The 25,180-nt window shown below is 64.0% G+C and overlaps 1 protein-coding gene across 1 annotated transcript in view; it reads right to left on the bottom strand.

Annotated features, from left to right (window-relative positions):
• RNF213 (ring finger protein 213) overlaps nt 1–21,770 on the bottom strand; it is a 75,231-nt gene extending 53,461 nt beyond the window's left edge. Inside the window, exons 1-16 of the mRNA XM_081108996.1 lie at nt 21,471–21,770; nt 16,737–17,149; nt 13,600–14,049; nt 12,939–13,097; nt 12,323–12,480; nt 11,644–11,802; nt 11,203–11,408; nt 9,877–10,169; nt 9,026–9,282; nt 8,229–8,426; nt 6,544–6,769; nt 5,657–5,712; nt 5,078–5,240; nt 4,295–4,465; nt 2,921–3,010; nt 2,093–2,215 (exon numbers count right to left, since the gene is read on the bottom strand). Of these exons, the coding sequence (XP_080965122.1) occupies nt 2,093–2,215; nt 2,921–3,010; nt 4,295–4,465; nt 5,078–5,240; nt 5,657–5,712; nt 6,544–6,769; nt 8,229–8,426; nt 9,026–9,282; nt 9,877–10,169; nt 11,203–11,408; nt 11,644–11,802; nt 12,323–12,480; nt 12,939–13,097; nt 13,600–14,049; nt 16,737–17,149; nt 21,471–21,558 (3,210 nt within the window). The 5' untranslated portion in view covers nt 21,559–21,770. The remainder of the gene's footprint in view (nt 1–2,092; nt 2,216–2,920; nt 3,011–4,294; nt 4,466–5,077; nt 5,241–5,656; nt 5,713–6,543; nt 6,770–8,228; nt 8,427–9,025; nt 9,283–9,876; nt 10,170–11,202; nt 11,409–11,643; nt 11,803–12,322; nt 12,481–12,938; nt 13,098–13,599; nt 14,050–16,736; nt 17,150–21,470) is intronic.
• Nucleotides 21,771–25,180: the final 3,410 nt, after the last annotated feature.

Genomic DNA, 25,180 nt, shown 5'->3' with positions numbered 1-25,180 from the left:
GCTTCAGAAATCGTCTGTGACCAGTCTTACAAGCTCCAAAAAGAAGCAAAAGAGAAACATGCTTCACTTTTCTCAGGGACTTGGCTTCGCGGTGAACTGTGTCCTTGAGCGGAGACCCCCGGAGACGGGGAGATGGGGAGACGGGGACCCACTGACAGGCCCCGCCGCCACGCCCTGCCTCCGGCCCCCGCCGCCTGCGCTCTGCCCGCACTTCCCTGTCGTGAGAAACGCCACACGGAGCGCAGTGGCCAGTGCGCCTGCGCTCTGTGACCCTGACCCTCCTTCGCGCCGAGCCCGGCCGCCCGCACACGGCGCCTACGCTTAGGCCTCTCTCCGCGGCCCCATCCGGACACAGATGCTGTCCTTCTCCAGCTGCAGAGTGTTTACCGAAAGTTCCAGTAGTTAGTAAAGAGAGAGAGAGAGAGAGAGAGAGAGAGAGAGAGAGAGAGAGAGAGAGTGAGTTTGCAACAGATACTTTCTGATATTTAAAAGGATAAAAGGGCCGAAACCGGTTTGGCTCGGTGGATAGAGCGTCGGCCTGCGGACTGAGGGGTCCCAGGTTCGATTCCGGTCGAGGGCATGTGCCTGGGTTGCGGGCACATCCCCAGTGGGAGATGTGCAGGAGGCGGCTGATCGATGTTTCTCTTTCATTGATGTTTCTAGCTCTCTATCTCTCTCCCTTCCTCTCTGTAGAAAATCAATAAAATTAAAAAAAAAAAGGATAAAAGGGCCCTGGCCCGTGTTGCTCAATGGTTAAAACGTCGGCCTGCACACCAGAGTGTCGCAGGTTCGACTCCCAGTTAAGGGCACGTACCTGGGTTGCAGGTTCCATCCGCGGCCCCAGTCAAGGTGTGCGCAGGAGGCAGCCAATCGATGAGTCTCTCTCACATCGATGTGTCTCTATCTTCTCTCTCTCTCTCTCTCTCCCTCCGTTTTCCCCTCCTGCCTCCCCGCCTCCCCCCCTCTCTTCCATTCTCTCTAAAATCAATGGGAAAAGATCCTCAGGTTCGGATTAAATAAACAAACAAAAGGATGAAAGAGAGCCTTCCCCAGCGACTGATAAAAAGGATTAAACACCAAATGGGGTTTATCCCAGGGATGAAACGTTTGTTGAACATAAAAAACAACTTAATGTAATAATCACATCATAGAAAGAAGTCGCACGGCCGTCTCAATAGGCTAAGGAAAGTACCGGACACAATCCAAGCCCTTTCATGAAGAGAACCACGCCCCCTCCACCCCCACCCCCGGGCCGGAGGCACTCCCTCCGGGAAGGGCCTGGGCCCAGCTGACCCCGCACTCGGGGAGAGGGAATCAAGATGAGGGCCCTGCTCTCCGCGCCACGTGGCCTGGAGCTTCTGCCGCGCAGTCGGCAAGGACGGTTTGACAGGCCCGGACTGGAAGGAAGAAGAGCCATTCACAGGTGACATGAGCTTCGTATAGAGAACCCCACATGCACACGCACACGCATGCCTACACGCACATATGCCTGCACACACACATGCCTACATGTGCACACACGTCTACACACATGCCTGTGCATGCATGGCTACATGTGTCCGCATACACGTGTGTGCACATACATGTACTGTGCACATGCCTACACAAGTACACACATACCCACACATACAAAGGAGGAGGCTTCCCCTGAGAGGTGATGTGGGGCAGACGATCTCCCTATTTTGCAGAAAAAATCCCTAAGTGGCTGGACAGGGTCACTTTTCCTCCATAAATGTGTTGTCAACGTTTGGCGTCTCTCACTGCGCCGGTGCGGGGTCGGAGACAGCACACACCAGGAGCGGGGACCTCACGGGACCTTCAGGAGCAGTGGGGACACCGCCGGACTCAAGGTGACAAGTGCGTGGCTGGGTTGACCACACGTCACAGCGCGCACTGCGGGAATCTGAGCGGCACCTCCAGGAGCTGGTCCAGGGTCCCGGGTCCCAGGTCCCGGGTTCCAGCCCTTCCAGCCCTGGCCAGCCCTTCCCGACGATGTCCCTGCTGACCTCGGAGGCATCTGGGACCCCAAGCGCACCCGGGCGCCTGCTCACCTGGCAGCCGGGACCCCGAACGCACCCCGGCGCCTGCTCACCTGGCAGGCTGAGCTGACAGCCTCGATGACGCAGTTCTCGAAGCACCTGGACACGCTGTCGTCGGTGCCCACGGCCGCCCAGTCGAGGCTGCAGTAGGCGGAGATCTGCGTGCGCGGCGACTCCTGCGGGGCGCAGGGGCGGGCTGGGGGCGCACTCCGAGCCCGGGGACACCGATGCCCCGTGGTTCTCACTTTCCTGTTCTCCTATCCGGTCCCCACTGATGGGACCTTCCTCCCGCCCCCACACCCAGCGCGTCCTCACTGCCCCCAACACCAGACCAACAGCAAGACCACATGCAGGCTCCATGCCGGCTCGGCAGAGGCGCCTGCGCTGCAGTTTGCAACAACGGGTGAGCTGTGCCCGGCCGGCAGGGCTCGGTGGCTGAGTGGCGACCTATGAACCAGGTCAGGGCACATGCCCAGGTTTAGGGCTTGATCCTCAGTGTGGGGCGCGCGGGAGGCAACCAGTCGATGTGTCTCTCTCACATCATCTGTCTCCCCCGCTCCCTTCCACTCTCCGAAAATCAACGGAAAAACATCCTCGGGTGAGCAGTAACAGCAACAGCAAAATCAACCTCGAACTTCCGAGGGCCCTGGGCCTGAACTGCACAACGAGCAGGTCTGTGTCCGTCCCCCCCGCACCGGGTTTAACAGGCTCCTGTCACCACCGGCCGCTCGGGGGCCTGCATGTGCCTGGGGTTCCCCTGGTGGCAACCCCTGCCCCAGTCGTTCTCTGGAATTCCATCCGGGGCCCCCGGCGAGGCGGGCACGGGTGTCGGGGCTCCCGACCTGCCTTCGCCCCGAGAAGCATGGCGCCGACCCGGGTACCTGCTTGAGCCGCGCTGCCAGGTCCCCCAGCAAGGTCGCCTTCCAGCCGTGCTCCTCGGGGAAGGGGATCTCCACCAGCCGCCGCCTCACCTGCAAGGCACAGGGGAGGGACAAGGAAGTGCCGCAAGCTGTCTCCCAACGACTGAGGGGACGCGGGGCGCTGCCCTGCAGGAGGGCACCTGCGTGGGACCCGGCTGCTGTCCCTGTGCGCCGTGGGCGGCGGGCAGGGCACCCAGCTCCCCTGGAACACGAAGGCCTGGGAGCCGCACGGCCCTTCACGTGCAACTGGCTGTGACTCGGGAAGAATCCCCCTCAAGGTTCTGTTCTGAAAAATGTCAGGTTCCCGCCCGGCCGCGTGGCTCAGGGGCTGAGCAGCAACCTGTGAACCAGGAGGTCACGCTTCGATTCCGGTCAGGGCACAGGCCCGGTTGCGGGCTGGAACGCATTGTGGAGTGTGCAGGAGGCAGCCGGTCCGTGATTCCCCCTCATCATTGATGTTACTCTCTCCCTCTCCCTTCCTCTTGGAAATCAATAAAAACATGTTTAAAAAGACGACAATAAAAAAAAAAACCCAAAGGGGAGCGGCAAAAGCTTCCCCAGCAGGAGCCCTTCCCAGCCTGGCGGAGCCCCTGCCCCTGCCCGCGAGCCTGAGCCCAACCCAATGGCCACCCTCCCCGTGGCCGCCCTGCCCCACCCTCTCAGTGGCCAACAGGTCCCCGCCCTCCGTCGCCCTGGAAACCCCACTGCCCACCTTGGGGCTCAGGTCTCTCTCACTTCAGATGCCATCCTGCCCAGCCTCCCTTCAAGCAGCACCTGAGTTCACCCTTTCCTTCCACGTCCAAGGTCATAAACTTCACTCATCACCTCAGCACCAAGTCAGACCCCAGTGCCCCCAGCCCCGTCCCAGAGCGCCTCCCCACAAGGTCTGCCCCCATGGGGCTCCGGCCGGCGGCCTGACCAGAGCCTGGCCTTGCAGATCCCGCTGGGGGGTGGGGCTCAAGGCCCAGGCCCAGGCTGGCCACCTGCCAAGGTCCCCCAGGTCACAGACACCCGCCGAGATCCCCCAGGACACAGACACCCACCGAGGTCCCCCAGGCCGGCCACCTGCCGAGGTCCCCCAGGACGACCACCCGCCGAGGTCCCCCAGGTCAGACACTGCCGAGGTCCCCCAGGCCAGCCACCTGCCGAGATCCCCCAGGACACAGACACCCACCGAGGTCCCCCAGGCCGGCCACCTGCCGAGGTCCCCCAGGACGACCACCCGCCGAGGTCCCCCAGGTCAGACACTGCCGAGGTCCCCCAGGACACAGACACCCGCCTAGGTCCCCCAGGACGACCACCCACCGAGGCCCGGGGCTGGGGTCGCAGGCTCACCTGGATCTCCTCGCTGTAGGTGAACCTGACGGATGCGGCATAGGAGCTGCTGAACATCTTCTGCTTGAAGGTCCCTGCGAGCCACGCCCTCGTGGTGCTCAGGGCTCCCTGGACCACGCCCCTCACGGAGGTCCTGGTTCCCGAGTCGCTGCCCTGCGCCTCTGCGGAGTCCTGTTAGCAAAGGGGAGGCAGGGAGGGAGGGGGAGAGACTCGTCCTGGTCCGGCCTCTGCTGCTGTTAACGTTCAAGTGGAGGGGAGTCTGGCCGGCGTGGCTCCGGGGCTGAGTGTTGACCGTGAACCAGGAGGTCAGAGTTCGGTTCCCAGTCAGAGCACAGGCCCGGGTTGTGGGCTCGATCCCAGTGTGGGGTGTGCAGGAGGCAGCCGATCCATGATTCTCTCATCGTTGACGTTTCTATCTCTCTCTCCCTCTCCCTTCCTCTCTGACACCAATAAAAATATATATTTTTTAAAGTGCAGGGAAAAGCTCAGTGGCAAAGACGGCCCGTGGACGCGCACTGGGGGTGTCACAGCCGCCGGCCACCTGCTCTGCTCTGTAACTGCCCAGTCTCCTGACAATCTGCGCATCAACTCCCCCCTCCCACAGGAGCCTGGGGCCCAGGTGCCTGGTCACACGGCGTCCTCCACGCACAGAGCCGCGGGGAGCCGGCACCGAGCGGGTGACGAGCAGCCACTGGGCCACCCCGTCCTGGCGTTGGCCCAGCCCGTGAGCGGGGCACTGGACACTCCGTGGCCGCGGGGCGTGTCGGGCCGGGCCCCACTCACCGCCACCGGTTTCAGCCTGATGACGCGGCAGACGATCTCCGCGGACGCGGCGGGCAGTTCGGGCAGCTGGTAAGTCATTGAGCCTTTGGTAAGTCCGCAGACGGCCTCGTGCAGCTTCAGGCACACGGTGAGGTAGGACGGCACCGGGGGCGCCTCGAGGACCCTGCGCAGCAGAGTGACGGGAAATCACGGGGCCCGGGAAACGGGAAACAGCGCCTGCCGCCAGGGCGCGGTCCTTCCGGGTAAATCCCGAGCGGAGGCATCTCCTGGGCCCGTGCACAGCGTAACCGCAGGGCAACCCCAGCCCATCGCCAACTTGCGACCAAGACACAAAGCAAACGGCCCGGCCTGGCTCAGTGGCTGAGCGTCTACCTACGAACCAGGAGGTCGGGGTGCGGGCTCAGTCCCCAGTGTGGGGCCTGCAGGATGTTTCTATCTGCCCCCCCTTCCTCTCTGAAATCAATAAAAATATATTTAAAAACAACAAAAACCAGGAGGATCACAGGCATAACTCAGAGGAAGGGGGATGTGCATGGGGGGGGGCCCCGGACGGCGGCGGCCTTGGGCTTCGCCACTTACTGGTCCTGAAACATGTCCAGCAGGTGCAGCAGCATTGTCAGCGTCAGGTCAACGGCCTGGGGGCGAAGGAGAGAAACAGCAGCCTTTACACCCGGCGCCGCAGTCTCCGCTGAAACAGACGACCCCCCGCGAGAACAGAGCCGAGCCGCGCACCGTCCTCTGCGAGGTGCTCAGGTGCTCAACTTGATCTCCCAGGAATAACACGCGGGGCCCAGGGTTATACCATTGTCCCCCCCACCCCCCCGCCCCGAAATGGCAGAGGAAGACAGCAGCCGCGTCCCCACGCGCGGGGATGACGTCCCCCTGCCTGGCGCAGACGTAACCAAGGGATGGCGATGGTTTTACTGAAACGGAAGAAACGGGGAGCTTCCCAGGGCAGTTTCTTTCTTTAAAAAAATATTTTTTTACTGACTTTTACAGAGCAGAAGTGGAGAGACAGAAACACCGCTGAGAGAGAAACATCAACCGGCTGCCTCCTGAACGCCCCCTACTGGGGACTGAGCCCACAACCAAGGTACATGCCCCTGACCGGAATCGAACCCAGGACTCCTCAGTCCGCAGGCCAATGCTCTATCCAATGAGCCAAAGGGATTAGATTCTTCCTTTTTTAAAAAAAAAAATTTTCAGAGAGAGGAAGTGAGAGAGAGAGAGAGAGAGAGAGGAAGAGACCCACTGGGGATCGAGCCCGCAACCTGGGCCAGTGCCCTGAGCAAGAGCAGAACCATGACCTCCTGGTTCATGGGTCGAGGTTCAACCCGAGCCGCCAAGCCAGGCACAGTGCACTGGAAGGAGCCCCCGTGGTTTCCCGGGAGGAGGAAGCGGGGCTCTGCACGCTAACGGGCTGGGCGCCTCTGCTCCGCAAGCCCTCGGCGCCGCAGGCCACAGACCTCCAGGTCTCGGAGGTGGGCGTCCTTGAGTCCTTGCAGCCGGTAGCAGGTGCCCTGCAGACAGTCCAGGACGCGCGCCGGAAAGCGAGTCAGGTGGTCGGTGAACTCCTGCAGGTAGGTGGCCAGGCCGCCCAGCGGCAGCAGGCTGAACCAGGACCGGAACAGGGCCTCGTCCGCATCCAGCAGGTGCTTCTTCCCCACCATGAACTGTAGCAAGCGCTCCTTCCTGCGGAGGGAGGGCAGGGCGGGGAGGGCGCTGAGGGCCACGCAGACCTGGACGAAGCATCGAGGAAGCTCGGGTTTTAAAAGTGGCCCCGCCGCGTGGCTCAGGGGCTGAGCGTCGACCTGGGAACCAGGAGGTCAGGGCACAGGCCCGATCGTGGGGTGCGCACAGGAGGCAGCCGATCCATGATTCTCTCTCATCATTGATGTTTCTCTCCCTCTCCCTTCCTCCCTGAAGTCAATAAAAATACATTTAAATAAATAAAAATAATGTCGGTGCTAAGAGGTGGATTGAATGAAAAGGAAACAAAAAATGTTAAGGATTCACCCACCTGGATGCACCTTGAAAACACGGTGCAGAGTGAAATCAGCCTGACACCAAGGGACACCCCCGTGTGGCTCCCCTGGCAGGAGTACCTGGCTGGTCCCACCCACGGGGACAGGAAGCAGAAGGAGGCATGGGGGGCATGGGGGGGCAGTGAGCACTTCACAGGGACGGAGTGTCTGTTGGGCAAGGCTCGGGGTGTCCCATGAATGTGCTTAATGCCGCTGAGCTGTGCACGGACACGGTGACCTGGTAAATCCTGGTTGATAGGTACCACTGCGTCCCTGGAAGGGGTAGCAGGCTGTGGACTGTTGCATCGTGTCTCCCAGGCCTGTGGTCATTCCCTTTTGGTGGCGAGCTTCTGAGATCCACTCCCTTCTGTCACGCAGCCCCGCTGACGAGTCCCGCTGTGTAGCCCCCGGGACCGCCTGACAGCTGGAGGTCTGCACCTCTGACCAACAGCCGCCCCTCCCCCACCCCAGCCCTTTTAGATTCCATGGATGAGTGAGATCAGACAGCCTTTGTGCCGCTCTGACTCATCTCACTTGGCTTCACGCCCTGAGGTTTCATCCAGGTTGTAGCAAACGGCAGGACGGCCTTTCGGGGCTGAATAACGTTCCGTTTCCTATCCTCCTGCCCCACCCATCCCTTAACAGCCACGCGGGGCCTGCTCCCCACGACGCACGCGCACTCTCGTTTCAACGGGGCCCAATAGTAGCAAAGGAGCGACCACTGCCTCCGGTCACTATTCACGCCTCGGTTTGGGGGGGGGGGGCGGGCGGTGTGCACTTGGAACAGTTTCTCGGACAAAAGGCAGCGCCAGCGGGGCAACGGGCGCCTGCATCCGTGTTCTTGTCCTTCGTCTGCCTTCGCGTTTCCTTTGACTTTGACTCAGTGTTTGCGCTTAAACGGGCTTCGCCGTCTGCCCTGTATACTGCGCTCCCCGGCCTCCTCTGAGAGCCGCTCCTATGCGCCCCAAAGGTGCGGGCGGCGTTGGGGTGTCCCCTGCGCATCGCATGTCTCACACTCTCTAACGGAGCCGTTTTATGAGGAGACGCATTGCTCGCTCCCTAGAAGCGGGACCACGTGCGCCAGGGAGGCCCGCCGAGACCACGCAGGGAGGGGAGCCCACACTTACTCATGTGCCCTTTTCCGCCGGAACTCCGAGAAGGAGATTCCCTCCAGGGCCGCCCAGACGTCCTCGGGCTGAGTCCCGGGCTGCCGGGACGGGGGGCGCGGCCCCGCGCAGAGGTGGAGCACGGGCAGGACGCCCACCCAGGAGCCCACGTCCAGCTCCATGCTCCTGCGGCACAGCCTCAGCAGGTACTCTCGCCACCTGGGAACGGGACAGAGGCCCTGCCGTGAGCCAGGGCGCTGGCAGGCTCCCGTTGCCCGACGTCCCGGGGAAAGGCCAGCGTGCACCCAGGGCGGGCAGGCCACTGGGAGTGGCTGATCCCCCGGGAGAGAGGGCACCCTCAGCGTCACCCCCAATGCCGTGGGCACCGAATATCCCCCAGCAAACTCCCGATGGTGCCGCTTCCACTGGCGGCTGAGTGATCCCCACCAGAGCCTGGGCAGGCTGGCACGTGGGCCTGGGCGTCTGGCGTCAGTCTAAGTATAAAGCAAGTTTTTAAACAGGAAGGGGCCCGGCCAGCGTGGCTCAGTGGTCGAGCGTGGACCTATGAACCAGGAAGTCACAGTTCGATTCTGGTCAGGGCACAGGCCCAGGTTACGGGCTCCATCCCGTACGGGCTCCCGGAAGGCAGCCGATCTATGATTCTCTCTCATTGATATTTCTCTCTCTCCCTCTCTCTTCCTCTCTGAAATCAATAAAAAAAATATATATTTTTAAAAAGTGGCTATAAAATCGCTTCTCTCTCTCTCTCTCTCTCACACACACACACACACACACACACACACACACACACACGCTACCTCTGATGTGTTTCAAAGATGAGGCTGAGGTCGTCGAGGAGGTCGCGGGCGGAGCTGGCGCTGGCGCACAGGAGGTCACACAGGGCGCCCAGGTCGTGCCCCGAGAGCGGGAGCTCCAGCTCCGCAGCCACGTGCAGGGCGATCAGGCCCATCCTCAGCTTCCTCCTCACGGGGGCGTCCGGGGGCAGAGTGTCCTCGCGCCTCTCCAGGAACGGCGCCATGTGCTTCTGCAAACACTCCCACAGGTGCGCCCTCACCTGACGCAGGGGAAACGACAGGGCCGTGGAGCCGAAGCCATCCAGGCTGCCCATCACTGCCCCGAGGTCCACCTCACCCGGCAGAGGCCATGGCCCGAGGGGCAGGGACAGCTCTGTGATCGAGCAGCCCCTCTCCGGGCCCAGCTGCCCTGGATTTCCGGGAGCCACCCTGATAATGGGATCGGAGACCCCAGCACGGGGGAAGGGGCTTTCCGGGAGGGCCTGGGTGCTCACAGTGGTTCAGCCTCAACTCAGATGCGGGCCCAGGTGTGTCTCAGAACTGCCCAGGCCCCACCCCAGTGCCCGGGGAGAGGCAGGAAGGAGGGCTCCAGGTGTGAAGGCCAGGTGAGGGGTGTGGCCGGATGGGTGTGGCCAGTGGGGGGGTCAGGTGGGTGGGGCCAGCAGTGGGAGAAGAAAGACAATGGGAAGAACAAAGGATTCCCAAGAGGAAGTATTCGGAGAAAAGGGGCAGAAACTCCCCCCCACTTCCCTCACCCGCACCTGCCCACTGCACCCCGGGTCCCCTGGCCACTAGGAGGTGGGTGACGCTGCTGCTAGAAGATGGAGGAGTGAGTGGCAGCGCCCCAGCCGTACCTGCTCCTTGGGGTAGTTCAGGGAGGTCCAGGGCTGCGCCCGCGCCTCGTAGACCATGGGCTCGCTGACCACGGAGGAGAACTGGCGGAACTGCGTGAAGAAGCTGCTCAGGTTGACGGCGCTCCAGGGCTGCAGGACGCTGAGGACGCGGTCCAGCATGATGGAGGCTGCCAGCTGCTTCCCTTTCACGTTCTTCTTCATCTGGTCCACAAAATGGCTCAGAAAGTAATCCTTGATTTCCTGGAGCTTCCCATCGGGCCGCTTGCAAATAATGTCGTCATACTGGTGCCAGTCTAGGGAGCGGGGGCAGGAGCAGCGGAGTGAGCCCAGAGGGGAGGGAGGACATGCCGAGGGCAGGCCGGGCGGGCAGGGCCTCGCTCCCGCAGGTGCCCCTTGCAGGCAAGCGGCCGGGGCTGCCCGCGGGGAGCCGGCTAGGTTGGGGACAGGCATGCGGACGCCGCGAGACGGAGGCCATGCCGTCCCGGCCTGGCCGCACAGGGAGTGCCGCGGCAAGCTCGATGGTTCAGACCCGGCACCCGAGCCCCTAGGAAAACGCTCGCTCAGGGGTAACCCTTTTACACTGGAACGGCGCCACTCAGCAGCCTCCGGGGCACGAGATGCCCACCCACGAAGGACGGTACAGGCGACAAGGCAGACAGAGCCCTCGGCCCGGGCTGACAGGCACACTCATGCACACACGCAGACACACGCACTCAAATGCATGTGGTGAGTATAAAACACGGCAAAGAAACACGGAAGGCAGTTAACGATACAAACAAGAAAATGGTCTGGTCGGCGTGGCTCAGGTTGAGCATCAGGGCACTTAGCCCACAGTGTGGGGCGTGCAGGGGGCAGCAGTCAATGATTCTCTCTCATCGTTGACGTTTCTCTCCGCCCCCCTCTCTGAAATCAATAAAAATATATTTTAAAAAGAAAGAAAAAGGCAAAACGGAGAATAAGAAATGAAGAGCAAGAGTGGCCACTAGCAACCACACGGTGGGGCAGCAGGCGGGGCTCTCCACGCTCCTCGCCACGCTCACTCCCACGCCCTGTGGACATCTCCCTGAAGGGCCCCCCTTCCTGCCCGTCGCCCCCACTCCTGCGCCTCCCGCCCAGCCCCTCGCTCAACAGCTGCCTCTCCTCTCCTCCCTTCACGACAAATCCCTCCCTCGCTTGCTCTCCTACGTGAGCGCTCAGGCTACACTGATGGAAACTCGCTTCCAAACTCAGGTTTGTGCATGGCGTGGGCGGGGCCCCGCTGAGCAGAGGACCCGGCCGGGAGCCCCGCCCTCGGAGGCCGGTGCCTGCGGCCGCCCCGGGACACACCTCCGGAGCCCAGCAGCGCCGACCGCAGGTGCAGGCAGCGGTTGACGTGCTGCTTGCTCTCCTTGTCCTGCTGCTTGTAGATGAACTCGTACAGCGTGGCCTCCGTGCCCTTCACGACCACGTACTTGTAGGGCGCGGGCCGGTCCAGCAGCCGCTTGGGCAGCACGGCGCTGCCTTCCACGAGGACCCCGTGCGCGTCCAGGACTCTGAGAACAGAGGGGACACCACCCGGTCATCGGGAAAGCCTCCCGGAAGTCCTCGTTCCTCTGAAACTCGGTGTGGAGCGCAGGCGAGAGCTACGCCTGGACGCCAGCTGGTCCCCAGACGGGACTCTGGCGGCAGCAGGGCCTGGGGACGCAGGGCAAGCGCGTCGAGGGGAAGGGCTGCTCGAAACGAATGCCACCAACTTCGCTAACAAGCACTTCACAGATGGACACTCACTTGGCGACGTGCAGCTCGCACACGTTGCGCCTCCATCCTGGCGCCCCCAGCTCTTCTCCGCCCCGGATGAACAGCCGGTGCTGGTCGGGGTCGAAGCTGAAGTCCTTGGAGAGGATGGCGTGGAAGAACACCGTGACGCCCTCGCCGGGGCTCAGGGGGCTGCAGGGGAGCCGCCGGGAAGCACGTTACACCCGACTGTCTACCCAGCCACGTACATGCAAAGCACACGTGCACAATACATGAGCGCACATGCACACACAAACACGCACATGTGCATGCGTACTCGTGTGCACAAACATGCACACATGTGCACACCCGTGCACACATGGACCTGTATTTCTTCTCCTGCATTAACACGCACCCAGCAAAACTCAAGTGCATCGACACTTGAGAACTACCGCCCGCAGGTGGGTCCTCTCGCCGCCCCTCCACGGGGTGGGAGGTGGGTGCAGGACAGGGGACAATCTGCCCGGGAAGTGCTGTGGGGAGGCGGGGGCTGGCTAGCGCTCGGACATCGCAGCCTCCTTCCTGAGCCCAGGCCCGAGCTGCCTCCGGGCTCCCGGGGACTCCCCGCCTTCCCTGGAGCCTGGGGACGCCTGCGGGGCGGGTGAGCACTGGGCCTGCCTCCCGGGAGCGGGCACCTCGCGGCCCCCACGGGCCACTGCACCGGGCGCCCTACCTGCTCGGCACCTCCTGCGTGTCGGCTTTCAGCTCCTTCTGGCCCCCCTCGCCCTTCGGGGCGGCCGCGTCGCCCCTGTGGCCCCGGTCGGGCTTCTTCACGTCTCCCGGCTTGGCTTTCTCGCCAGAAACGGCAGCCTTGCCTTTGGGTTCAGCTTCCTGGGACAAGGAACCAGCCCCCACCTTGAACACCAGCCTCCAAGGTTGCCCGCGCAGGTCTGGGCGCCCCCACCACGGCCTCTCCCCGCATCGCTCGGGGGCTCCGGCTTCCTGCTGGTCCCTCGGGCCCTGCCCCTGCCATTCCCTCTGCTGGGGACACGGCCCCCATCTCCCCGGGGCCTGCCTCTCGCCCCACTCAGGCGATCACAGAAACCCCTCGTGGGCGAGGCCTTCCCGGCCATGGCCCCTGGGTGCCCCCCGCTGCCCTCAGCCCTCGCCCCTTCCCCGCGCCGTCTCTCTCCTCTACAGAGAGGGCTCCGAGGCCTGGCGGGCACTCCCGCTCCAGCCGGCACCTACGGGTGAGTAACCGAACGAAAGAGGAGCGGTGGCAGGACCGGCCAGAGGAGCGGCTGTGGGACAGACCGCCGGCCGCGCCTCCCACAGAACAAGCCCCTCACCTGGCCGTGCTCGGGGGCGGCAGGGGCGCTGGCAGGGGCGCTGGCAGGGGCGCCGGGCGGCTTCGCTTTCTGCTTCGCTTTCTGCTTCGGTTTCTGCGTCTCACTCTGGACCTCAGTCCCCTCCACTGGCTCCGCCAGCTCGGCTGCCGCATCCGTCGCCTGGAAGAAATAAAGACCAAACATCAGGGCCAAGAGGCCCACATGGACAGGGAGACGGACTCCACGGCGTGAGGGTCAGCATCGCCTCCAGCTGGGTGACAGCGGGGCCGGGGCCAGGTGACGGGGTTGAGGGCTGGGAGACAACGAGGCCAGGGGCTCAGTGATGGGGGCTGGGTGACAGGGTGGGGGGCTCAGGGCCAGGGGGGGGGTGATGGGGGCCAGGTGACGGGGTTGAGGGCTGGGAGACAACGAGGTCAGGGGCTTGGTGATGGAGGCTGGGTGACGGGGTGGGGGGCTCAGGGCCAGGGGCTGGGTGATGGGGGCTCGGGGCCGGGGCCGGGGGCTGGGTGACGGGGTCAGGGGCCGGGGCACAGGGCAGCCTCTCCCACACCCGTTCCCAGGAGCGAGCCCCAGAAGAGGACGCCCCGCCCAGACCAAGAGGCGACCTTGGAGCCACACTGCACAGCCAGGCCCCCCTGGTCCTCGTCTCCCCACAACTCACCCCGGAAGCGGGGGGCGCGGCCTGCTGCCCCATGGCGCGCGGCTCATTCCTGGGCTCCGAGGGGTCCCCCTGCGGTGTGGGCGGCGGGAGCTCCTGGGCAGCACCCTCCTTCCCACTGGCGGAGGCGGGGGGCCCGGCCCCCTCCTGGTCCTTCCCTCCTGGGGGGGCACCTCCTGGGGTCTGGTCCTGGGGTGCTGCGCTGCCTGGAGACCCTCCTGCCGAGGCGGCCCCTGCGGCCCCAGCGGCCCGGCCCTGCGGACGCCCTCCGCCCGGCGGCTGGCTGGGGGGCCCGCCCTGCTGAGCGGGGCTCTGGGGCGGGGCTGCGTCCTGGACCCCAGAGTCCGCCAGCGATTGGAGGCTACCAGGCGTGGAGGGGGAGGCGGACAGGGACTCCAGCCCTTTGGAAACGGACGCCTTTTGGTTCTTTTTCTTCTGCTTCTTCCTTTTGCTCTAGACAGAAAGAGAGACGCTGGTTTCACTTCCCAGGTGCACTCCACACTCACCACCTTCCCTCCAAGTCCTCTCAGCTGCTCACGAACATCAAGCTTAGCTCGACCAGCACCTGACACCCGAGGGAACTGCCATCTCTTTTTTAAAACCCAGAACTTAAATATGCACACACATCTGTATCCATTTCAGAGAGGAAGGGAGAGCAAGAGAGAGAGAAACATCAGTGGTGAGAGAATCATGGATGGGCTGCCTCCTGCACGCCCCATACTGGGGATAGAGCCCACAACCCAGACATGTGCCCTGACTGGGAATCGAACCATCATAGGACGGCACTTAACCACCGAGCCGTGCCAGCCGGGCACCTGCCATCTCTTTATCTTGGGAAGAATGATGCTGAGACAAAAGAGGACGGGGGTGGTGGACAGAGTGGGGGACAGTGGGCCCAAGCGCAGCCGACCTCATGGGGCCTCCTGGGGGGGCAGCCCCGCCAGGCCGGCGCGGGGCCGTCAGCGAGCAGGTCCGCGCTGCGGGACTCACTCTCGTGTGGAGCGTATGCTGTGCAGGAAATCGAAACGGAGAAGAGGCTGGGGCTGGTGAGCAGGCAGAGTGGCCCCCCGCCGGCCCGGGCACACGGCGCCCCCAGGAGGCCCTGCACGGGGCGAAGAGTCCCCAGCTATGGAAGCAGGTGTGACAGGACCCTGTGGAGACGAGGCTCCGAGCTGAGGGCTGAGTAGTCCCTTCAGGACCAGTGACCTGTGACCCCGAAGGCCAGTCACCTGGTTAGGGGGATGGGAGAACATGGGGTGTGTCTGTGCGTGGGGGTGGGGTGGCCTCGCTCTGGGTCAGCTCCTGGAATCGCCCAAGAACCTTGAGCAGGCCTCCTGCACGTCTGTCTACAATCACAAGCACGACACACGGCCGCCCCAGGCAACCCTGAGGGCGGTTTCCCGGCTCCCCAGCTGCCACCTGCTTCATGTCACCACGCGCACATGCACACACATGCACACACTCGCACGTGCACACGCACTCGCACGCACACACTTGCACACGCGCACACTCACAAACACGACATGCCCGTTTGCTTGTCTCCTGTCCCCTCTAGAATGGAAGTCCGTGTGCGGACACAGGACGACCCCCGGCACACAGGCGCCCAGCGAGTCTGCGGCAGCACTGCCTCCGGGAAGGCCCCGTGCTTCCTCTCCCCGGGGCCGGGCCACACCCTCAGCCCGGTCTGAGCTCAGGTCCTGCAGGGCTGGGCTCCTCTGGCTGCAGTTCCTCGTCGCCCTCTGACCTGCTCTCTCTTATTCCCACTGTACGTGCTTTCTGGGAGCTGCCGCAGGCCCTTCCAGAACCAGGTCGGACGTGCGGCTCTCAGCACACAGCGTGGGGGGAGGGGTGCACATCCAGGTGGCCAGGCACGCAACATGCGCAAGGCTTGGGGCGGAGACCTAAACCTTCCCTTGACAAAAATCCAGTTTCACCATGGTTTCTATGTGCACGTCTTGTGTGTACGTGTTCCTCATGATGTGTACACATATGTATGTTTTCTAATGAGCGTGGTCTTCCATTGGACCATTCTGACTGTGGCGACTTCCCACAGGAGCCAGAAATGCGCACAGCAGGAGCGCACGCCCGGACAGTGGCCACAGTGGGGTCATGGGGGAGCTGGGGCGGCCGGGAGACCCGCCAGCTGAGCGGTGCTTGTGCCGAAGGGAAGGGTGGGCATCGGTCTCACTTTGTCGCCCGCGTCTGTTACAAACGCCCTTCGTGTGGGCTTGACGTGCAATAACAGCTTCCTTTTCAGTGAGGAGATTTTTGATGGAAGAGACAAGAGGGAGCCTTTGGGGGCTGGAATGTTCTCTAGATGGAGGGGGGGTTACAAGGCTGAACACAGCTGTACATGGCTGTACACATGGCACATGGCTACACACAGTTGTGCATGCTGTACACATCTGCACATGGCTGCACACATCTATCCATGTATACACGCCACACACACTCTCACACAAACACACACATCCCCAATACAACCCCCACACTCACACACAGCATGTACATCCACCACACATGCACACCTCTACTCACATATGCACCCCACACCCCCCACACACACTCACACACACATGGACCCCAAGCGCCTCCTGCGGCGGGTCCGCCCCAGCCACCAGGAGCATCCACCGAGGGCCAGAGAGGACACCTGCCCTAGGCCGAGGGGAGACTCTGCCCCCAGCCTCCCGAACCCGCCCGGGAGCTGCCCGCAGCCTGGCCTGGTCCCCGACCCCGGAGCCCCTCGGGGCTGACGCTTGTTGGGAGGCAACAGCCTCCCAGGTATTTCCCGAGCGCCCGCCCTGACCCGGAGCGCGGAGGCACCTGGGGGTCGGCACCGTCAATGCCAAGAGGACAGGGGGCGGGCACCCGGGGGCAGAGCACAGCCGCAGGCCCGGGCTGGTGGGAGGAAACGGCAGGCGGGACCCAGCAGACAGGGCCCCGGAGACTGCGCAGCGGCAGGGGAGGGGCGCTCTGCCACCCAGCCTGCAGGGCCGACGACGGGCAGGGCTGCGGGGGGCAGCTCCGGGGGGCAGCTCCGGGGCCGGTGCCGTGGGGACTCGGGCACCAGGGCCGGCAGCTAGGGAACCACGGCAGGAAGCGGCGGTGGCAGAACCAGGACGCCCGGGGCCGGCACTCACTTTTTGGCTTTTCCAGGACTGGGAGCTGGACTGGGCCAGCTCTGCCTGCTGGTCACTGGAGTCCAGCGATGAGGAGGGGCCACCGTCCTCCTTCAGCTCCTGTCCGCTCTCCATCTCCCCCTCGGGGACCAACGTCCCCTGGGGGTCACCGTCCTCCTTCAGCTCCTGTCCGCTCTCCATCTCCCCATCGGGCACCAACGTTGCCTGGGGGTCATCCTCCTTCAGCTCCTGTCCGCTCTCCTCCCCCTCAGGGACCGATGTCGCCTGGGGGTCATCTTCCTCCTTTAGCTCCTGTCCGCTCTCCTCCCCCTCGGGGACCGATGTCGCCTGGGGGTCATCTTCCTCCTTCAGCTCCTGTCCGCTCTCCTTCTCCCCCTCGGGCACCGATGTCGCCTTCGGGTCGTTCTCAGAGTCTACAAGGCAGGGAAGGGAAGAGCCCATCACCCTCTGGAATATTCGTTTGAGCTGGTCTTTTTTTTTTTAATCCTCACCCGAGGATATTTTTCCATTGATTTTGGAGAGAGTGGAAGAGAGAGGGAAAGACAGAGGGAGACACATCGATGGGTTACCTCCTGCATATGCCCGACCAGGGCCTGGACCAGGGGGGATGGGAGGGAGGGAGTGGGAGGAGCCTGCAACCAAGGTACGTGCCCTTGGCTGGAATCGAACCCGGAACCCTTCGGTCCGTAGGCCGACGCTCTGTTCACTGAGCCATGCCGGTCGGCGGCCCGGGTGCCCTGAAGGCGAGGGAAGGTGCCCCTCTGGAGACACTGACGTGCGGGGAACCTGCATTGGCAAGGGGCCCGCATGGCACAGGATGAGGAGGGGACCCCATCCCTGGGAGCAATTACCAGAGCTGCAGGCCCGCGCCAGTCGCCTTCCCAGTCGCCGACCCCACCCCGCACCCGCCTTCCGCTGGGGACGGAGCTTGCAGGGCTGCCTGCGCCGGGCCCACGGGAGGAGGGTCCCTGCTCTCCATGGCGGTTTGCTTCGCTAACCTGACTTCTATGGCTTTACTTATGGGACCAGCCAGGGAACCTGGGCGGGAGGAAACACCTTCCGTCCCTACAGCCGCTGCCCGCAGGCCCGACGTCAGGGGAACGCATGTGGCGTCCCAGGACAGCCTGACCCTCCAACCCCCCTTCCCACAGCAGCCGGCTCAGGCCCAGCGCCCCCCACACACCGCGCTCCTGGACACAGCAGCCGGCTCAGGCCCCAGTGTCCCCCCTCCCCGCCCTTGCGGCATTCTCAAGAAAATGCAGAAAATGCAGAAAGAAAAAAATAACACGGCCGGTGTGGTTCAGTGGTTGAGTGCCGACCAGGCACCAAGAGGTTGCCTGTTGGATTCCCAGTCAGGGTACAGGCCTGGTTGTGGGCTTGATCCCCAGCAGGGGGCGTGCAGGAGTCAACCAACTGGTGTTTCTCTCAAATCAATAACAAAATATATTTTAAAAAAGAACGAAACGTGCCCTGACCGGTGTGGCTCAGTGGACAGAGCGTCGGCCTGCGGACTGAAGGGTTCCAGGTTCGATTCCAGTCAAGGGCATGTACCTTGGTTGCGGACACATCCCCAGTAGGGAGTGTGCAGGAGGCAGCTGATGTTTCTCTCTCATCGATGTTTCTAACTCTCTGTCCCTCTCCCTTCCTCTCTGTAAAAAAAATCAATAAAATATATTTAAAAAAAATAAAAATAAAATAAAATAAAAAAGAACGAAACATATTGTCCAGAGCTTCACCATCCCCCAAAACCTTCCAGTACCAGAGTCCTCCTGGAAGTCCCACCTGAGTCCCCAGGGCACTGGCAGTGGGGACTTGGGGTGGGGAGGGGCCCCCTAACTCCCTGCCCCTCAAATGCTGACTTGACTGGCATTCGAAGCCCTCCATTGAGGGCAGCCCAACATCACGCCTGGCAGAGCCTGCCACCTCCCTCCCCCACACCCCCCGCCTGGGGCAGCCTGAGACTCTGCCACACATTCCCCTTCCATGTGCCCTCCCCCCACAGTCCCCCCCAGGCCCCGAGGTCCTAGCAGGTCCCAGCCACCCGTCTGAGTCTGTCGCAGGCGGATACCGCCCCCTCCGCAGCGCTCCCCTCTTGCTTTCACTTTCTATTCTGTGAACAGCGAGGCAGGGCCAGAGGTGGGAAGCCAGGAGCCGGCAGACAGGAAGTCTGTGTGTTCCCGGGGTTGTGGCCCCGAGCCCTGGCCCGAGGGATGGGTGCTCAGGGGCCAGCAGAGCCAGGCAGGCCTCTTCCTTCAGGCACAGGTGTTTGGCCCTACTGTGCGCTCCCACGGACTGACCAGGACCAGCACTCACCACTCCCGACAGCCGGGGAAAGACACCCCCCTTTCACCCCGCAAAAAGGTCAATGATGCTCAGCCGGCGAGGCTCAGGGGTTGAGCGTTGACCTATGAACCAGGAGGTCAGGGTTCAATTCCTGGTCCGGGCACACGCCCGGGTTGCGGGCTCGACCCCCAGTGCGGGGCGTGCAGGAGGCAGCTGATCACTGTCTCTCTCATCATGGATGTTTCTCTCTCCCTCTCCCTTCCTCTCTGAAATCAATAAAAACATACAAATAGTTTACAAAACAAAAGGCCTCTGTGCTCAGAGGGAGAAGAGGGTAGGGCGAGGTCTCTGCAGGGCGTGGCTGTGCCCTGCGGGGCCGGGGCCCTGGGGTGGCCGCTGGCCTGGGTGGGGGGGGGGATGGCCGCTGGAGGGAGCAGGGTCTCACCCCAAGGATGTCTCTGCCTCGAGCATTATTTTAGGCCGATTACCTTCAGAACCAAAGACCCAGGGCGGGCTTTTTCCTCCCCCTGGACCGCCTACAGGGACTTGGACAGAGGGCCTGGTCCAGGTTGGGGGGGGGGGGTGCGCCAGCAGGGCCTGCACCACGTCCTGTCCGGGTCCCACCATCCCTGCAGCCCCAGCAAACACCTGCTTGCCTTCCTGTGAATTGTCCTGCATGTGCCTGACAGGAATCAAACTGTGACCAGGTTCATAGGTCGACGCTCAACCCCTGAGCCACACGGGCCAGGCAGGATCGGTTTCTATTTTGTTGAGTCTCTGAAGCACCAGAGGCCCCTGCAGTCCAAATGTCCCCATTCTGGTGGACGAGGGGTGGGGAGCCCTGCGGGCGGAAGTCCCACTGGGACCCCAGGCGCTCAGTCTCGCCCGGACATCTGGACAGCGAGGAATCAAGGAGGGAGTGGACACTCGCCGACCACCTAGGGCCACTGGTCTGTGACCCTCAGAGCTTCTCCCCAGGGGTGAGCCCCAGAAGCAAATCAATAGAACAAAATGCACAACATGAAGCACCCCCCCACCCCCCCATCCCCGCCACTTCCCCCCTCCCCCGGCCCTCGAGCCCCAGCACAGTGTCTGCTACCTGCGCACCCCACAGGGCACATCCTTGGAGGTCACTGGGCAAGAGCAGGGAGGCCTGGGACTGTGGCATCTGCCCACTATGCACACACACACATGCACATGCACACAGGTGCACACACATGCTCACCCCACACGTGCACATTCACACAGGTGCACACATATGCACACACAGCGGCGTGCTTACAAAATACACGGGCCCCACGGACCTTCTTTGAGGCCCACAGCAGTTGTCTATTGAGCACCTACTGTGCGCCAGGCACCGCCAGGGACCTGGGGTACAGCAGCGGCCAAAACAGCAAGTCTCCCCTGAAGCCACAGGACAGACAGAGGAGACAGAGCAAGCGCGGGCCCCAGTGGGTGGGGCGCTTGGGGAGGAGACAGCGGAGAAAAGGCCGGAGGGAGGGAGGTGTGTCCAGGCATAGGAACAGCCAGGGTCCTGGGGTCAGAGCCAGCATGTGTCCCAGGAAGGCCAGGAGGCCATCGGGCGGGGGAGGGGCTGCAGGGGAGGAGGTCAGAGGGCACCGGAGGGGCATTCAGGCAGGACATGCGGCTTTTACTCTGAGAGGCATGGCCGGAGCAGGGGGGGTGGAGGGAGATACCACCTGGGCAGGCTCTGCCCACTCAGCCAGCGGGTCCTGGGAACAGATGTGGGGTGTGCGGGAGGGAAGGCGGGGAGGTCGGTGCCGGTGCCGGGGGTTGGGCCCGAGGCCCTGGAGGGGTGGGTGGGTCGCTGGCTCAGGGCAGGTGGGAGGCCTGAAGGATGGGTTGGGGGTGGGTAGGAGCTGGGCTTCAGAAACAGGAAATGGAGAGGCTCCTCCGACACTGGGTGGGGGGCCCCAGCAGCTGTCTAGGTGACGGCTCTGGGCGAGGAGGGCTGACCCGGTGCTGCCAGGACATGAGAACCCACGGAGCGGGCGAGGGCCCCGCGGAGCAGACGACAGCCCAAGGGGAGGAGGCATCAGGATGCGGAGTGGAAAGTCGGCGGGTGAGACCCACCTGCCGCGCTATGACACCCTGAGGCGCCGCCGGCCACCCTCGCCAGGCGACCCCTCGCCCAGCCCTGTGCCTGGGCTCCCACGTCCATGCAGCTCCTCCCAACACCCCATCCCGAGCTCAGCCACACTCCCACTCCCAGGGGGCGGGAGCCTCACTCTCCCTCAGGAAGGAGCTGGAACTCTAACGAGGCACCGGTGCCGCCAGCGGAAGCCGCGGAGCTGCTCGGGAAGTGCTCGGGCGAGGGGCTTCCCTGCGGCCCCGGAGGCGCTGCCGGCGCCCACTGGCCTCAGTTCACACTTCCAGGAAAGGAGGCAGGTCCGGGCCGGCGCCGCCCCCCCACCGCCCCCCCAGCCTTACCGGGAGCGGGGGGCAGCCTGCGCCCACACTCGCAGCAGAACTTGGGAGCGTCCTCTTTGGAGACATGGCCGCAGGAAGGACACTCCATGCCGCCGGCGCCTGCGGAGCTGGAAGCGCGAGTCGAGGAAGCGCTGCCTTTATTCCCAGCCGCCGGTCACGTGACCACTGTCCGCTTCAGTTTCATTTTCTGGAAAGTGAAATTGCAAACAGCTCAGAAGGTCCCAGCTTCGTGGAAACCCAGCTGAGCCCCTCCCTGCAGCTCACAGCCTGGCCTCCCACCGTCCTCCTCTCCGGGTCCCTGCTGCCCCCCACCCCCACCCCGGCTTAGGCACCCACTTCCTTTGCTGCTGCCCTGCCCCTGCGCGCCCCTCCCCAGCCCGGCTCTGAGCTCTCCATCTCTCAGAGGCCAAGGTTGCCCCGCCCGGCTGAGGCTGCGACTGGGGCCAGGGGAGGGGGGAGGCCGGGGGGGGGGGGGGGCTGAGGAGGGGCGGGTGGAAGCAGGGAGGGTCCCCGGAGGGCACAGCACATGCAAAGCCCCCGGAGTTGTGGGTGAGGTGCCCGCTGCGTGCCCAGGGCAAGGTGCTAACAAGACAAAAGCCCTGGTTCCCAGGTGAGGAGGCTCAGGTGAGGCATCCAGAGCCCACAGACAGGACAACCCCGGGGACAGGGAGAGCTGGCCGCAGGGACGGCTGCGCAGGGCTGCTGGGCCCCAGCCAGGGGCCTGCTGACGGGCAGGGGTCGCCACCTACGAAGCCTGATCTCCTGTCTGACCGCTGCCTGGGAACGCCCACTGCGGGGGAGGGGCGGGGGGGGGAGAGCGTGGACGCGCGGGCGGGGCCATGCTTGTCCAGGCCAAGGCCAAACTCAGGCCAAGGGTCCCCGCCCCCAGGGGCCGCGGGGCACACCAGGAGGAGAGAGGACGGTCTGGCTGCTGGAGCCGAGGTCCGCCTGCCCTGCCGCGAGGCTAGTCCCTCCTGCTGCGGCCCCGCCTCCCCTCACTGCTCTGGGCAGGGCTGCCTGCCCGCTACTGCGGCTCGTCTCCACCAAACGGTGACCTCCACGGGCAGGGCAGGGCCAGGTCGAAGACGCTCGGGTGTGCGGTGCCCTGGCTTCGCCTGCCACAGCCAAGCCCTGGCCTCCACCTCGCCCTCCCCACCACAGCCTGGAAGCCACCCCCACCATGGCTTGGGCACTCTCTCTCTCAAACACCTTCCATGGCTCCCACAGCCCAGGCCTCTCCATTCCCCAAGCGGTCCTCCCATGCTCTTCCTCCCCACAGACCAGAAGCGCCAGCGGCTCCGCAACCCACGGTGTCACCTGCACCAGGGCCTGGGGCTGGGGGGATGCCTTCTCTACTCAACCAGCTGCCAGGCCTTCCTTCCCCTTTATTTCTAACCACTGAACTGTGCCAAGCTCAAAGCCCCCCCCCCCCCCGCAACCCGGAAAACCAGGGCTGAGTGGGTAGGAGACGAGTGGGTGGGGCTGAGGTGGGTGGGAGACAAGTGGGTGGGGGCTGGAGTGGGTGGGAGACAAGTGGGTGGGGGCTGGAGTGGGTGCAGACCCTACCATCTTGCCTCTCCCTCATTCTGTGCCCCCTCCACCCGCTTGGCTCTCAAGGCCACCACCAAGCAGGTGCCCCCTGGCCCTGAGCCCTGCCAGGCAGCCGTCCTGTTGGGAGAAGCCGCACTCTGGGTGGCTGGGGCTGTGGGCAGGGATGCCATTCTTGTAAAGTTACTGTTTCCCCGAACAATTCTTTTCTGTCACTGCAACTGGCGAAAGGGCAGGATTCCCGGGGAGGCGCCGCCCCGGGTCTGGCCGCCCGGTCCACCATCCGCCCGGGGAGGCCCTTCTCAGGTTCTGACTTCACGCTCCTGGCCCAAGGTCCCTGCCCCGGGGTTGGGCCTCCCTCCGGGAGTGTTGTGAGGCCCTGGAATGCCGGTGCCGGAGGGCAGGGCGGGGCCGTGCCGGAGGGCGGGGTGGGCGGGACCCAGGCTGCAAAACCGAAACCTGTGCCCCGGGAAGAGGCGGCTGGAGGAGAGGGGACAGAGGGGAGGGCTTGGTGGGGGACAGACACCTGGACACAGAGCCACTGCCCCGCTCGCCCTGCTGCGACCCAGACCCCCTGCGGGCCCAGCACAGCACGCCCCCCACCAGCTCCCTAGGCCACTTGGTTTCGTTTCCACCTCAGTCCCGCCCCTCCTCCCGCCCCTGGCAGTGCTGCAGGGTCCCTGCTGGTGTGGCCGGAATGTCCCTGCTGGTGACGGTGGCGCCCCCCAGTGGACCCGTGCCCGGGGGCGCTGCCTGCCAGGAGGGGGGGGCGGGGGGGGGAAGCACTGACTCCAGCCAGTCTGCACCCTGGTCTCCCCCAGCCACGTCCGCCCCCTCTGCCCTGGTACCGGGGCCCTTGGGTAGCCGAAGTGGGGGATGCGCGCAGGTCCCCAGCCCAGCGCCCAGCGCTCTGCACAGTATCCACGCCCCTGCAGAGCCCGTGGCAGCGGGAGAAGGGCCACGGCCACCAGGCGGGTCCCTGAGACAAGCTTCAGGCCACTCGGGTGCAAAGGGGAGGTCACAGCCCCATCCTATGGCGGCCGGGGGCCCAGTGAGTGACCACAACTTGGCAGTGGACGCCCGCTGCCCCGCGCAGGCCCCTGGTCACTGATAACCAAGAGGCCGCGGGGTCTGGTCTCACCCCACCCTGCTCTGTGCCTGCTTCTTCGTCTGTGAGCTCCTGGCCCCGCACCCCAGGGCTGCTCAACAACAACAACAACAACACAGCCAGGGCTGGTGCTCAGGCCCGCAGCCAAGTGTGCGATACTCTTCCTCACTCCTCACCTTCCTCTCCCCCAACCAGAGCAGCCTGAGGCGCTCCTGGGAGCCTGGCACCGCCACTGCGGCTACAAATGCCAATTAAAGTGATTATTCCCGCCCGCCCGCCCGGCCGGCCGGTGTGACTCAGGGGTTGAGCATCCACCTATGAACCAGGTCAGGGTTCAATTGCAGGACTGCACGCCGCCAGTGTTTCGGCCCCGAGCAGAGGTCGCGGGGCGCGTTCTTGCATTCACGCAGCCTCCGCGGACGTGGACTCTGATGTACAACCAGTCACCCCCCATCTAGCTCACCTGGGATCCAGGCAGGATCCAGGCAGCATCCACGGCTGTGGCCTTTGACCTGGTGGTGACTTCCTGGGGGCCCCAGCAGATCTTGCCAGAAAGAAAGGGGTGGGGGGGCAGCCTGGCCCTGGTCACCAAGCTCTCTGTCCTTGGAGGGAGCGGACCTAATTGGGCCGGACTTCCGGTCCTAGCGGGAGGGGCTCTGTGGGGACTCAGTGCTCAGCCACACTCCACGGTGGGGCCCAGCAGGCCAAGGGAATGCCCGGCCCTGCCCCACGCTGCCACTGCCAGCATCAGATGGCGGGGGCGCCAGTGGACCTCATCCGTGTCCAGGGGCACGAGGGCCGCAGCCCGGACCCTGTCCGGCTGGTGGCACCTCTGCTGAGTGTCCAGAGGGCGGTGGAGGCTTGTGGACCTGCCCTGGAGCCGCAGAACCAGCTCAAACTGGTCCTGTCCTGCTTCTAACGAGATCCGGAACCCAAGTTTCCCCCACTTACGGGGGACTCGTGGAACCCACTTACACGGGACATGTGTGAGCCCTTAACTGCTTCCCCCACGGAACCACGAGAACGGAAGCCATGGGAACCTCAGGCCACAACC

Source organism: Myotis nattereri (genome assembly GCF_964212035.1).
Source record: "Myotis nattereri genome assembly, chromosome: 16".
NCBI classification, from domain to species: domain Eukaryota; kingdom Metazoa; phylum Chordata; class Mammalia; order Chiroptera; family Vespertilionidae; genus Myotis; species Myotis nattereri.
The sequence above is the reverse complement of the archived record's forward strand: the minus strand, read 5'-3'. Positions and strand labels throughout refer to the sequence as shown.